At 53.8% G+C, this 15,203-nt stretch overlaps 1 protein-coding gene across 7 annotated transcripts in view; it reads left to right on the plus strand.

Annotated features, from left to right (window-relative positions):
- LOC119870456 overlaps positions 1 to 15,203 on the plus strand; it is a 186,438-nt gene that overhangs the window by 22,167 nt on the left and 149,068 nt on the right. For 3 of the 7 annotated variants that reach the window (XR_005356084.1, XR_005356083.1, XM_038531761.1), the window contains exon 3: positions 1,263 to 1,535. The exons of the other annotated variants lie outside the window; for them this stretch is intronic. Coding sequence is in view for 1 of the 3 variants with exons in the window: in XM_038531761.1 (XP_038387689.1) it covers positions 1,263 to 1,447 (185 nt within the window). In the remaining 2 variants the exon portion in view is untranslated. Of the gene's footprint in view, positions 1 to 1,262; positions 1,536 to 15,203 lie in introns of those variants that run through there. 7 annotated transcript variants of the gene reach the window in all.

Here is a 15,203-nt window from a genome sequence, read left to right on the forward strand (position 1 = left end):
GGGGGCGGGGGGAGGGTAGAGTGGAGAATGAGATAAACATGGTCCCTGTGCTCCTGGAGCTTACAGGACAGTGGGAGGAGAAGGATTTCAAAGAAAGAAACTCACACACACACACACACACACACACACACACACAAACCCTAATTATAAATTGTGACGAGTGTTGTTTGAAGGAGCCCGCTTGTCATCTACTTCGGATGGGGCGATCAGTCTCTCCAAAGTGATGACGCTTAAGGTGAGGCCTGATGCTGGGGAGGAGCTGACCACGAGTGGAGGTGGCGTTCCAGGATGTGGGAAGAGCAGAGGCGAGGGTGCAGAGGTCGGGAAGGACCGAGCCGACTTCAGGCGCAGGAGGAGGGGTCCGGCCCGGCAGAGATCCAGGAGAGAGTAGTGTGGGGACATGAGAGGGATGTGACACGGTCCTGGTTGTGCTGAGCGTTGCAGGGGGTTGGATTTTACATGAAGAACAGATTTATTTTAAACCCAGTGAGTGTCGGCTGTTATTGTGCTTCCTCCTATTTTCCATCCCGCAGGGGCCTTAATTCCCAGTTCGAGCCTTTTCCGAAAACCCGATGCGGGCAGGTGCAAGGCTGGGGTCCGCAGCCAGCTGAGCCCGGGCCCCCACCCCGACCCCTCCGGCAGGCCTGGCAAGCCGAGTGGCACCAGCTGGCGGTGGGGAGGGTGGGGGAGACCATCTGCTGTTCTCATTGTCCATCAGCCCATTGTCTGGTCCACGCCCTCTGCTCTGAGGACAGCGGGGACAATGGGGGGGGGGGATGTGATCTGCGGGCTTCTGTTTCCCCGGCCTGGCCCCTCGCCCCCACGGTGACACCAGGAGAATGCCCCCCTGGGGGTGGAGGCAGGGTCTCTGCCAAGCAGGAGGCAGCACCACACGCATCCCTCACCATCTCCCTGGCAACCGCAGCTGCCAAATTGTTGGTTGGAGGGGTTTTTTTTAGCGTCCCGGGTGGGGGTTTTCTCCTTGCATCCCCTCGAACGGTGGGTGCTGTTGGGAGACGACGGGCTTATTGCCTCCTGAAGGCCCCAGCTCCTGGCCTGGTGACTCTGGACGCCTCGGGCCACCCGGGAGGCCAGCGCGGGAATGCGCCAAGTGGGATGGAGCACTTGCTCAAGATGCCAGCAAGATGGAGACACCAAAATAAACTCAAATGATACCCGAGACAAAGCATTCATGCTCTCATCATCCAAAAAAAAAAAAAAAATCAGAACGTGGTTAACCTTTTACTCCTTTTATGTTTTAGGGTTGTTTCTGTTCGGACATGCAGTGTGGGGGGCACCACGCTCTTCTCACCGTGTTGGATCCTCTGGAGGCCTGGACCTGGCCCTCAGGGGATGTGAAGGCAGAGAAGCAGACCCCTGGCTCAAGCTTGGCCCTCCTGCCGAGAGAGTCGAGTCTTGCAGGGCAGTTGGAGAGCTGACTCGTTAGCTGCAGTGCAGGTGCTCTGTCTGGCATCCCGGAAGCCGAGGGGGTCAGCTAGGGATACAATAATAACCGATGTTTATTGAGCATTTACTATGTGCTGCGAATTGCCTTCTGTATTTTAACGCGTTTAATCTTCACAGCCGATCTGGGAGGTGAGTATGATTGTTATCATGCCCATTTTATAGATTGGACCACTGAGGAGTGGAGAAGTTAAATACGTCACCCAAAGCCACACAGCTCTTGGGCGACAGAACCAGGGTTTGCACCCCGGCAGCTGGGCTCCCCGTGCCAGGCTCTTACGCTCTCTCTCTCTCTCTCTCTCCCTGCCACCCTGGTTCCTGGTGGGCTCGTGCATAGCTCCTCCCTCAGGAGGTGAGCCCAACCCCAGGCCCACGCCAGGCCAGACCCCTGGGGAGATAGAAATAGGAGCCCAGGCACCTCTCCAGGCCACCCCGATGACTTGGCAGAGCCTGTGGTTGGGCGCTAGCCTGCCCTAGGTTTGCGTCTCCGCTCCCATACTTCTCAGCTAAGGTGGCCTTGGGCAAGCCGCGTCACCTCCACGGAACTCATTCTCCCTTTCTGTAATTTGGGATAACAGCCCTACCTTCCTCAGGGGGACGGTTAGCGTGAGCCCTGAATGAGTTGACATATGCCAAGCACCCAGAACAGTGTGTGCCCCTTGGAATGTGCTCGGGGAATGCTAAGGGTGGCTGTTATTCTTGCTTTGCTCCCCCCACCCCACCCTTTAGGGTGATCGTGAGGACTGAGTAATGGGTGAAGGCACTTTGTACATGGGAGACAATTACACAAATGTCAGGGCTTGGTGTGACTCATATAAATACGGGGCGTTCAGTCTGGATAGCAGGAGGGGGTGGGGGCTGAGACGAGAACCAGCTTCCTGGGTGCTAGGTGCCACGTGCCAGCTCAGTGGGATGGTCGCAAGGCCATCGGCAGCTGAGAGGCACGAGAAGGCTGCCCGTCTGCGTTGCTCCCTGAGCCAAGGGAAGGCGCCTGGGGCGGGCACCCTCCAGCACATTCCCTTCCCTCGTGGGGCCTCAGGATCCCCATCTGTAGAATGGGTGGTTGGGGGACGAGCTGATTTCTAAGCGCCCCCCCCACCCCCACCCCGCGCCGCGCCGCCGGCCCCGCTCGGATCTTCTCTGACTCTGGGAGAATGAGCGAATGTGTAAAAATGAAAGTGGAAAGCAGACACGTGGTGCGGTGGATCTATTGCAAAAGTGTGCCCAGTTCTTCCCTTCTCCCTGTAAGCACGCCATCGACAAATGACTTTGCAGCTTCTCCCTTCAGGAGGTGGGGTCTGTGTCCCCAGCCCACGGGGCTCGGCTGTCCCGATGCTTTGCTTGGGCTGATGCAAAGTGGAGGGGGTGGCACTGCGCTAGCTCCGCGGGTGCCTCCCCGTCCGTCCCTTCCTCTCGCTCGCACTCTGTCCCTCTCCCTGACCCTTGGGACCGCCGTGCCTGCAATCCTGGGCTAGCCTGCTGGAGGATGAGACACATGTGGCCCAGTCACTTGTGTCATCCCCGCTGACAGCCCACCGCTAATTGTCAACCAGGTGAGGGTGAGACCATCCTCGACCCGCCAGGCCAGGCCAGGCCAGGCCAGCCGCCGGCTACGGGAGGGAGGCCAGCAGAGGAGCGCTGAGCCCGGCCCAGAGCAGCAGAGCCGCCCGCTGCCCCGCAGGCTGGTGAGAGGGGAGGAGGTGAACTGTCGTGTGCATCGCAGGCTTTGTGGTTGTCACTCAGCTTTACTGATGCTCGTCCGCAGATAATGGATACGAGGGTCGGTGGGGAGAGCGTGGCTTTGGCCCACTGCATGACCTCTGCTGGGGACTGGCTGTTGCTCTCCCTGGGGTCGGGGCGGGGGTTGGGGGGCGTGGGCAGGTGGGGTGGGTTCTGTGCAAGGCTTGGGACCTTAGGTTCTAGGTGGAGAGTCATCCGTGCTTTCGATTTCAGCTTTCCCACTTTCTAGCTGCATGGCTTTGGGGGAGTTACTTAATGGGGAGGCCTCTCTTTTCTCAAACCTGGTGATTCGTAGGAACCCCCCTTTGGGGTTGTCCTGTGGACTGACTTAACAAATGTAAAGCACTTAGAGAAACTATGCCTGTGGAAGAGTTTTTAGGGGTTTAAGGTTTGCAGTCAGGGGATGTGAGACTGGAGTCCTGTTTCTCCCCACTCACTGGGGGTGTGACCTTGGTCCTTCCTAAGCTGCCCTGCCCTGAACTGGGACTCTGATAGCATCTTCCTCATCACTGAGGTTGTGGGCTTGGCATGGTGCCTGTGCCAGGGGGTGCTCAGGAGGCCTCAGTGTTGGGGAGCTGCCTGCTGCTCCTGGTGACATGGGATCTTGGAACTTGATGTCCCCTGGAGACCAGTTCTAAGTCTGATTCTTCCGATCAAAGACAGTGGAGCTGAGACCCAGATGGGACTTGCTCAAGGTCACACAGCGTCCATGGAGGGAACCTACACATTCTGACCTGTAGCCCAGAGCGCTTTCCACGGTTCCAGGGGGGTTGTGCCCCTGAGAGGTGTGTGTGTTCCAGGCTAGGGGCTCAAAAGAGCAGACAAAGCTCGGCCCTGCAGCCTGTGCCATACAAGCCACATGAAGGAGCAGGTTCTTCCTGGAGGGCGAAGCCTCTTGCTGACCTCTCCCATGAGCCCAGCCAGGACTGGTGCAGAAGAGCTCCCAGAGAGAGGGGGGCTTGACTCCTGTACACCGGGGTCAGGATGTGTAGGTGGCGGGTGACACAAGTGACACAGGCCTCAGTAGGAGCACAGAGGGCACCAGAGCCTAGGGTTCTGCCCTGGGTATCCACAGGGACACGGGGGCAGAGCCCACTGGGACAGAAGCAGACCCAGGCCTCCTGATCCCCCATCCCGGGGATTTTGCTTAGCTCTCCTCCCCACCTCTGTTCCCTGCCACCTCAGGCTCCTCCTGCCCCGTGGCTGTGACAGAGAGGGAAGGAGCCAGGCAGTTTGGAGCCTGCCCCACCCTGGGCCTCAGCCTGGCTCAGGGAGCCTCCCTGGGTGCCTCCAGCCCCACCTCTGTCTTGGATGATTACAGGGCTGCGGGGCCTGGCTGCGGCCCAGACACTCCCTCCTGGGTCCTCTCGGGGGGAACTGGTCCCTGACCTCATTGTCTGTAGGGGACCGGCCCACAGCTGAGTCAGAGGTACCCCCACCCCAGCCGGCCTCTGCAGATGACCCTCCAGGTCTGAGCTTGTCCCCAGGGCGGAGGCCAGGGGTTCCCTGCCTCCTCTGTCCCTCCCCCGGAGCGGGCCCTGGGGGGCTGAGGGTGCTGTGGCTGTGTGCATGTGCTCTTCACAGGCACGCCCTGTTTGTTCTGTGTGCTCACTGGGGACGTGGCAGGGGTGTGTGTGAGTGTGTTCCCGTAAGTTCTCCCTGTACCCTCTTCTGTCCAACGTGTGGGCCTCCTGCAAGTGAGCTGTGTGCACAAGCCATGCGTGGTGTGTGTGCATGACGGAGGTGGGGCGGGGGCCTGTCGGGCTCACACCCCCGGCACTTCCGACTCGCGCTCTGTGCGTTGTGTGTGATCGGAGTGTGTGCACGTTGTGTGTGTGTGTGTGTGTGTGTGTGTGTGCATCATAAGCACACCATTTATTGGACATGTTGTGAGTGCACGGAACCAGGGGTTGTCGGCACTGGGGGCGAGCTTCAAGTTCCAGGGCCGTGTGTCCTGTCTGTCCCCACCAGCCTGGCTCAGATCCTTCCACGGCGCCTGCTCGCACAGCTCAGACAGGCCCAGGGAGTGGAGATCGTGTGCAGGGAGCCGGAGGGGAGGCGGATCACCTCAGGCTGGCTCCTGGGTCGGAGGCTGGTGTCGCTCAGAGACCTTGGCACCTGCATCCCTACTGGCAGGGATGGGGGGGGGGCAGGGTCCGGGGGACTCCTCTTGGCCAATCTACCCCTTCATCTTTGGCCCCCAAAGATCTTTTGCCTCTGGGACCCCTGATGTTTCCCTACATATAACAGGTCCTCGAACCTCCATGCAGGGGGGCTGTGGGATCCTGGAAGCCCCTTGGTTGCACTTGACCCTACAGCGAGGTGGCCTGAAACCCAGGTCTGTGGGCATCAGGTCCCAGGTCCCCCAGCCATTGCCCCCTCTTGCCAGAAACTCCTGCAGCCACCTGATGGGATTGGGGAGGGAACGGTAACAGTATGGAAGCATATCCATCTACCCATGTGCCCTCATGTAATCTAGGGCATAAGACACAGCATGGTCTCCTCACCCCCACTCCAGGGCTGCCATGGCAACGCAGAAGTTGGCTCACCATCTGCTGCCTGTGGGGACCTCACTCAGGCCTTTGCCATGCTAGGAATTTGTGTGGGGAGGCACCCGACCTGATCTGGGGCGGCTATTGGGCACATCTGGTGTATTTTGGCCCTGGAGACTTTGGAGATGATGCAGCCTGGGGTCCCTCTGGCTGCTGGAGGAGAGTGGACATCAGAAGAGCCCATGGTTCTCCCTGGGATTAACCTCTCCTGGTAACATCTTCTCCCAGGGGAGGGTCAAGGACTTACACTAGAGTGTAAATGACTAACTCCTTCTGTAAGAGCAGTGGGTTGAGGGAGTGTAGATAGTTGGATAGTTCGGCTTTAATAGGAATAAGAAGCTTCAATAAAGCAATTATCAGTAGAGAAGATGCAGGATGTGAGAGGGAAGTGTAGGGACGTTAAACATTTAAAAATTCAGTTGTGAGGGCTCCTGGGTGGCTCAGTCGGTTAAGCATCTGACTCTTGATTTTGGCTCAGGTCATGATCTCTGGGTTGTGAGGTCGAGCCCTGAATCAGGTGGGGAGTTGGCTTGAGATTTTCTCCCTCTGCCCTTCTCCCTGCTCGAGCTCTCTCTCTCTCTCTAAAATAAATAATAAATAAAATCTTTTAAAAGAATACAAAAATAAGAATTTAGTTGCAAAGGTGGTTCTGGGTATATGCTTCGGTCACTGTAAATCTGTATTTTTTTTAAGATATTATTTATTTATTCATGAGAGACAGAGAGAGAGAGGCAGAGACACAGGCAGAGGGAGAAGCAAGCTCCCTGCAGGGATCCCGACGTGGGACTCGATCCCAGGACCGCGGGATCAGCCCTGAGCCAAAGTCAGATGCTCAACCACTGAGCCCCCAGGTGCCCGGGGCCACTGCAAATCTAACTTGTCCCTACGAGTTGGTGGGAGTAGGGGAGAGACCTGTGCCTCATGAGGCCTTTGCCTCTGCCAGGAGCTGAGTTTTTTCTACTGGGCTCCGAGATCCTCCTACCCCCACTTCTGGCTCCTCAACATTTGTTTTCCTTGGGAAAATGTTCTCATGTTCTCCCTTGGATTCTCTACTGAGTGTGAAAAGAGCAGTGGAGAGGAGGAGGAAGTCAGGATTCCAGGAGAGGAGTGAAGTGGGGGTGGGGCGGGTGGAGGGGAGGGCTGGGTGGAGAGGGAGAAAGAGAGAAAGAGAAGGGAAGTTGAAGGAAGATGAGACCAGGTGCAGGGTCTGTTTGACTCCCTGGTCTGTCCCTAGAGGGCACGTGAGTGTGGGCGAGTAGCTTCTCCCTCACTGTGCCTCAGTTTCCTTATCTGTAACACGTGTCCATCGCTTCCTCGGGGCGGCTGTGAGGACTGGGGGAGGTGCTGGTGGGGGCCTGGCACCCTGAGAGCACACAGCATTGCTTGGGAACAGCAGTCTGCACCCCTGGCCCCTCTGCCATGAGTTCTGTGCCAGAGAGGAAAGTTTCCAGACCTCCCCCCCCCCCCCCCCCCCCCCCCCCCGCCCGGGGGCCTTCACTCTTCTTGGAGGAGGAGGAGGAGGACGAGGATACTCTGGCATTGGAGCCTGTCTCCTGCCGACCTGGGGTCCACCGTCTGCCTGAGTGAGGAACCCCCTCCCACAGGCCCTGGGCAGGTCCCACAGGCCTTCTCCTCGCCAGGCGACATCCACAGGCTGGGAGTAACCCACATAAATCGAGGTCGGTGTACTGTGCAGAGCCGGTGTACTGTGCAGAGCCGGGATGCCGGAGTCCTCCACCTCAGGGGCCCCCCCGGCCCAATCCCTGGCCCAGGAACTGGGACAACCCGGGAGATAAACAGGGGAGTCATTCTCAAAGGCGGAGCCCACCTCCTGGCCACGCCCAGCACCCCGGCCCAGCCAGGCCCCAACAGCACCCAGCTTGGCTCAGTAGGGAAGATGGGAGGGTAGAGTTCCCAGGGGGAAGGTGGGAGCGGGGCAGGATAGCAAACCCTCTCCACCAATGAGCTCCTTTCTGTGAAATTCTAGCATCTGCAAATTTATTTCTGCCAGCAATTTACCTTTTCTGCAAGCAAGAGAAATCTGTTCTTGTTTGTGAGTCACTGCTTTTTTTTTTTTTTTTTTTTTTGAAAGATTAGAAAAAGAAGCATCTGTGGTTGGGAATGAAACAGGGGGGTGAAGTTCAGTGGCAGGGCCAGTAAAAATAAAGCTCCGGCATAAAGTCTAACGGTCTCACTCCCATTCAACCAGAGAGATTGTTTTGTTGGCTGGAGGTACATGGCTTTATTAATATCCACGCAGCATCCTTCTTGATAAAGCAAACATTTTCTAAGCACATAAACTTCGAAGCTTAAAATCGAAGGCTCTATTTGACACGATGCAATAAACTGGAAAATGTGCTGTCTGTACAAACCTATGAGAAAATATTAAGCCATGTTAGAACGGTCTGGGTAGGAGTTCAGCACTGGATGCACAGCTGAGGGCTGGAGAAGGTGGCGGGCCCCTGTGTCCCGGGGTTAAGGCTGTGCCACCATCCTGTCCTCTGTAGGGGACACTGCCACTGGAAGACCCCCTTAGGGGTCCCCTAGGGACTGCACTCCTTTCCCCTGGGTGCCTTGGTCAGGCTCCTCAGGCCACACTGCCTGGAGTTGCAGAGTCTGCCACTTGTCCTCCAACGTGCCTGCTTCTCCAGCTCAAGACTACATTTCCCAACCTCCTTTGCAGTTAATCTGACCATGTGACTGGGATCTGGCCAATGGGATGGGAGTGAAAGAGTGCCATAGGCAATTCCTGAGTGTGCCCTTCAAAGGACTAGAGTGTGCTTCCCCTTCCCCTTCCCCCCTTCCTGCTGCTGGAAGACCCCTCGGATCCCAGGGTGGAAGCCACACGTGGAGGCTGGCAGGGCTGTCCTGGACGTGTACCTCTGGACTGTCATATGAGAGAGGAGGAACCTTTTACCTTGTTGAAGCCAATGTATTTTGGGGTCTATTTGTTACAGCGGCTTATTTTGTACCTCACCTTCTTTGTGTGGCAAACACAACTTGACAACTAGCCTAAATCCGGAGTTGCTTATGTGTGGTCCCAGCAGCAGTTTGTTTGGCCCGTGGTTCAAAGCCCGTGAGACCTGCCTTCAAGCCCCTGTGCTCCTAACTTTGGGCAATTTTTTTTTTTTACTTAATCTCACAGCACTGGGAAGATTTCAATAGTAAATGCCTTTTACATGGTGACCCTGGGTCCACAAGCATATGTCCCTGGGGCAGAGCTTAGCCTCATTCCATGTGGTGCCCTCCGACAGCTTCTATTCCAGTGGTTCTCAAAGTGTGGTCCTTGGGCCAGCAGCATCAGCATCACTTGGAAACTTGTTAGAAATGCAATTTCTTTTGTCCCATCCTGGACCTGCTGAGTCAGAAACTCTGGGGGGTAGTACCTGCCAGTCTGTTTTAACAAGCCTCCTGGGTGGTTCTGATGCAGCTCAAGTTTGAGAACCACTGTTTTACTGCATTTTTTAAAAAAATGCTAGTTATCACCTATTAAATTGATCTCATAACCCACTAATATGAGTCAGACTCATGTAGGCTCAACAGATGTCGGTCTGTTTTCCTGCCAAGTGTACATTTCTCTTTCTTCTTCGACTTCCAGAAATTTCAGTAGAGGCAATATCCCTAGTCCGTGGCTCCAAGGAGAGGTCAAGACCCCTGGTCCTTTGATGCCGTGGTTGGTTCAGGGATGAGCATGGGATACTTTCTGTCCAATGAAACCCGACCCTGAGACTTTTGTGGCAACTATTGAGAAAGGCCAGCTCTCTCCCCAGGAGTCGCTGAGCTGTAGGAGGGAAGCGCAGGCCCAGGTCACTGTCACTGCTTCTGCACTGGGGGAGAGGCAGCCTGATGCTGTAGGCACCTCAGGGGAGGGGAGCTGAGGGAGAGAGGAGGCGGTGTGCAGATGCTTTCGGCATCCAGCATCTCCTTAGGCCTGATCTCAGGCACAGCTGCCGGGGTCCACCTCGAGCATCTCCAGGGCTGCGGAGGTGGCCCAGCCAGAGCACAGGCACAGCTCTGCCACTCGGGCATGTCCATCCCCACTTCCAGCCAGTGTCGTAAGGGGCTGGTGGCGCCATGCCCCCCCTGCCCCTGCTCTTCAGAAAGACAATGCTGGGAGGCAGCGTGCTTCTCAGAGATTCCAGGGGAGTCCAGCCCATGTTGTTTATCGCAGCAAACGTGGAAACACACCCTTTCTATGCCTTTCCTTCTTCCTTGTCCCAATCTCCTCTCTCTCTCCCGTTCCTGCTTTCTGTAATCCCCTCCCAAATAAACCATCGGCATCCAGGTCCCTATCTCGGGCTTGTTCTTACCAAAACCCAAGCTAAGACAGATGCCTGTTGACATTTGAGCTTTTGGGTCCAGCCATACATGAAACAAACTCTACTCCTGGACTTTCCAACTGGAAAGTGAGCCAAAAAAAAAAAAAGTCCCCTTTTTTGTTCTGTGTATTAGTTACCTATTACCAGATGGAGAAGAGTTACTATTACTGTGCAACAAATCACCCCAACCTTCGTGGTTCTGGGACCACAGTCGCTGTGGGTGAGGGATCCAGGAGTGGCTCACCTGGGTCCTCTGGCTCGGGGTCCCTCATGAGATTGTAATGAATGTGTCAGCCTAGGCTGACTTGTACCTGCATCTTCTCAAGGCTCGACAGAGAAAGGACCTGCCTCTGAGCTCACGGCTGTTGGCAGAATTGTGTTCCTTGGGGGCTATTGGATTGAGGCCCTTGGTGCTTCGTTTCCTGTTCCTTCCTGTGTGAGCCTCACCCTGGGGCAGCTCACAGCACGGCAGCTGGCTCCCATCAGAGCTAGCCCTGGAGGGAGCCAGAGAGGGCAAGCCAGCAGCGCAGAAGCCAGGGTCTTTTATCACTAAATTTTGAAAGCAACATCCCAATACTTTTGTTGCATTTAAAAAAAAAAGATTTTACTTATTTATTCATGAGAGACAGAGATAGATAGAGAGAGAGAGAGAGAGAGAGAGAGAGAGAGGCAGAGACACAGGCAGAGGGAGAAGCAGGCTCCACGCAGGGAGCCCGACATGGGACTTGATCCCGGGTCTCCAGGATCATGCCCTGGACTGAAGGTGGTGCTAAACTAGGCTCCCTAGTTGCCTTTTTTTTTTTTTTTTTAAGATTTTAAAAATTTATTCATGAGAGACACAGAGAGGGAAGTGGAGACACAGGCAGAGGGAGAAGGAGGCTCCCCACGGGGAGCCTTATGCGAGACTAGATCCCAGGACCGTGGAATCACAACCTGAGCAGAAGGCAGATGCTCAACCACTGAGCCACCCAGATGCCCCTTTTGTTGCATTTTTTAATGTTGGAAGCAAGTCCCTAGATCCAGTCCAGTGTGCCCTCAAGGGGAGGGGATTACACAGGGACAGGAAGCCAGGGAGTGGAGATCATCGGGAGCCAGCTTAGAAGCTGCCACCACGGGTCCCTTGCTGTTCTCTTTAGGTAGGACTTTTCTTCCTTCTTTCTTTCTTTCTTTCTTTCTTTCTTTCTTTCTTTCTTTCTTTCTTTCTTTCTTTCTTTCTTTCTTTCTTCTTCTTTCTTTCTTTTTCTTTCTTTCTTTCTTTCTTTCTTTCTTTCTTTCTTTCTTTCTTTCTTTCTTTCTTTCTTTCTTCTTTTTCTTTCTTTCCTACTTTCTTATTTTTATTTTTTTTCTGCCTGATTTTCATCATGCTTTTATGACACCTCCTAATCTTTATTTAATGTTTATTCTATGTCCAACCCTTCACAAGACCTTCATCTGCGTGATCTCATGTAATCCTCCCCTATGAGATCAGACCCAAAGCATCCTCATTTTGTAAGATTAGGAAACCGAGGTGCAGAGAGGTTAAGTAACTTGCCTGAAGACACACAGCTTATTAAGTAGAGTCATTGGAATTCATCAGAGACAAGGTCTTTACTTGCCAGGGGATCAAAACCTCCTCAGCCGGGTGAGCATAAAAGCATCCAAGGAGGCTTGAACAAGTTCATTCACTCAGAGCCTTAATCCTCTGCCCTTTCACACGGGTCTTAAGTTCCTCACCCAAACAATTTCCTGTTCCTGAATTTTCATTACTGCCAGAGTTTGTAAATCTTCTTTGGGTCGGGGAGGCACTGGGGAATGCACTGAGGGCTACGGACCTTCCCCCAATCCAAAAAATACACTCATGCACTCAGATCTGTATTTGCCTTATGATTTCATGTGGCACCTGACTTCTCAAAGGGCCTCAGGGTGCCAGGATGGACTCTCATTGGCTCACCTTGAGTCATGTGCCCAGCCTGGAACCAGTTACTGCAGCCTTGGGAATTTGGGGCTCTGGGTGGCCAGATCCTTAGAGACCAGGACATCCCGTCCTCTCATTTTACAGATGGAGGGATTGAAGCTTAGAGGGGAAAAGTGACTTGCTTGAGGTCACACAGCATTGGTGGGCACTGGTCAGACTCATGTAGTCAAGCCTGACGGTCCCTTAGCCCTCAGGTTCCTCCCCATTGAGGAAGTGGCTGACCCATTAGTGTCTTCCCAGCCACTTGGTCTGGGCCTGGCACACAGTAGGCATTTACTTATTCATTTTTAAAAGATTTTATTTTTTTTATTCATGAGAGACACACAGAGAGAGGCAGAGACACAGGCAGAGGGAGAAGCAGGCTCTCTGCGGAAGCCTGATGCCAGACTGGATCCCAGGATCCCTGGATCACGATCTGAGCCAAAGGTAGACGCTCAACCACGAAGCCACCTAGGTGTCCCTAAAGTGGGCATTTAATAAGCACTAGGGACAGTGATCTGAAAAGCCCCCCTGAAGGGTACAGAGGCTGAATCCATGGGACTAGAAATTGAAGTAGTGTTTACCCTATGAGACCCGGAACACTGTGGATTATCCACACTGTGGATTATTAGGTATCCCACGAAAAAGAGGAGGGGCTCTATGAGGAAGTAAGTTTGTGAAACACAACATGAATTGATTTCTTTACATTTGAACTTCTCAGAATTTTTGATAAGCTCAGTGCAGTAAATCCCTCATGAGGATTTGGCACGCAGTGCTTCCCAGGCTTGTCTGACCATACAATCCTTTTTATTAAGTGGGATTAAAAAAAGATTTTATTTATTTGAGGGAGAGAAAGAGCATAAATGCAAGAGCAAGGTTGGGGCGGGGGCGGAGTAGGGAAGGGGCAGAGGCAGAGGGAGAAGCAACTCCCCGCTCAGCGGGGCTGAGATGTGGGGCTCCATCCCAGGACCTTGGTTAACCAACTGAGCCACCCAGGCACAGCTATAAATCCCCTTTTAAACCCTGCTTTTCCTGTTTTCCCCAATTTTTTATATATCCAGCTTTCATAATTATTCAAACTTTTGCCCCGTTAAGTGGGATTTTTTAAAGGATTAGTGTCAAGAAATATATTTTGGGAAATTCCAGACAGAAGGATCAGCAGGGACCAGGGTGGTAAAGGAAGGCTTCTTGGAGGAGGAGGCACCTCAGCTACATTCAAGGATAGGAGGATTGGGAGATTCGGCTGAGAGCAGGAAAGGCATCCCACATGAATCACAGGAGAAAGCACTAAATGTGATATAACACATATGAGTTGAAAGACTTATACCTGTCAAAACTCTGTTGGAGACAAGCATCAGAAGTGCAGTTCAGACTGACTTAGGCAAAATGGGAAATTCATTGGTCCATGTAACCGATTTCAGGCATGGCTGGATCCAGGTGCTTGAACCCTGCCCGTAGGGATAAATATTGGCTTTGTTCTGAGGCAGGCTCTCTTCCCAGGGGTACCTGGTATCTCTAGGCTCACATGCTGCCAGCTAGCAACCTCAGCAGGAAGTGAGATGCTTGTTATAATAATTTCAATCAGTGTCGCAGGATGGACTCTTCATTGCCTCTGCTTGGGCGATGTGCCCAGTCTGGAACCAATCACTGCAACCTAGGAGATCTATCTCGTGCTCTATTGGCCAGATCCTTAGAGATCATCGCACGCCATCCTCTCATGGGTAGATGCAGAAATTGGAAACCAGAGAGGAAGAGCAACTTTTTCAGGGCCACACAGCAAGTGAGTGGCAGGAGCTTCCAGTTCAGGGGCTCTTTTCTGTTGCAACTGGTTGGGGAGGGCGGGGTGCAGTTGGAGGGTAGGGGGGCACTTAGACCAGTGTGGACTGGTGTCTTTGTGCTTCGTGCTGAGTGCTGTGGGGGAGCTCTGTCTCCAGAGGAGGCTGGAAAGGACAGGAGTCCAAGGCCTTGACAGGCCAGCAGACTGCAGGCCCAGCCTTGTGGCTGAGTTGGCTCTGAGCACATGTGGGATCGGCTGTGGCCGGTACAGAGGTGAGTAAGGGGAACGAACGGCTCCCTGGTGGGGATGGGTTGGGGCAGGGTGTGCGTGAGGTGGATCTGTCAGAATGGTGGGGTCTGAGGCCTGGGGTGTCTCACCAACTCCTCCTTCTCCCCGCATTTCCATATCTAAGCTGTTGTTAGGCCTCTTGATTCTTCCTTCTAAATACCTCTAAACAATCCACTTCTCTCTGGTTCTACTGATCCCACTCGAGTCGAGTTACCATCATCTTGCACCTGGTGGCTGGCAACAGTCTTTTAAATGGTCCCCCCACTGGGCACCTGGGTGGCGCAGGTGGTTAAGTGGCCTACTCTTGATCTGAGCCCAGGTCTTGATCTCAGGGTCCCTGCTGGGTGTGGAGCCTACTTAAAAAAATGTCCCCCCTGGGCAGCCCCAGTGGCCCAGCAGTTTGGTGCGCCATCCTGGAGACCCGGGATCGAGTCCCACTTCGGTCTCCCTACATGGAGCCTGCTTCTCCCTCTGCCTGTCTCTCTGCTTCTCTCTCTCTCTGTGTCTGTCATGAATAAATAAAAATAAAATCTAAAAAAAAAAAAAAATGTCCCCCCTTCCATTCTTGCTCCCCTGCTGCCACCTCACCTCGATTTAGTCTCTTCGTAGAAGACTGGATGTCCTTCCAAAAACTCATATCAGATATCATCATTAAAATTTTCAAGGGGCTGAGGACAGCAGCTGAGGGAGCTGGGAGAGGGGGTTCCAGACCTAATCTCAGGGAAGACGTGATGTCGGAGCTGAGATCTGATGGACAGATGTCCCGGTACGTGTGAGATCATTCGTTTGCTAACTGAGTGAATGAACGAATCTGCACATCTGCATCTTTGAGGATGTAGACGTCAGGGGTACGTGCGTGTGTATGTGAGTAGATGTTAGAAGGGATCCATATCCATTTATGTGCAGAATACGCCGTGCATAGTATAGATGCACACACAAACAGGTGCACTCACACGAGTATTAGTATGTGAGTACAAGTACGGGTTTTCAGGGTAGACGCATCCCGAGGCAGCATCACGTAGCGGAACCAGGCTGCCTGCTCGAATTTTCACTGTCACTTGTACGTCCTGGGCAAGTTAACCTCTTGGTCAGTCTGTTCATCAATAAAATGGGGAAAAGAATATCATCTC

The sequence above is a fragment of the Canis lupus genome, chromosome 2 (assembly GCF_011100685.1).
Source record: "Canis lupus familiaris isolate Mischka breed German Shepherd chromosome 2, alternate assembly UU_Cfam_GSD_1.0, whole genome shotgun sequence".
NCBI lineage: Eukaryota > Metazoa > Chordata > Mammalia > Carnivora > Canidae > Canis > Canis lupus.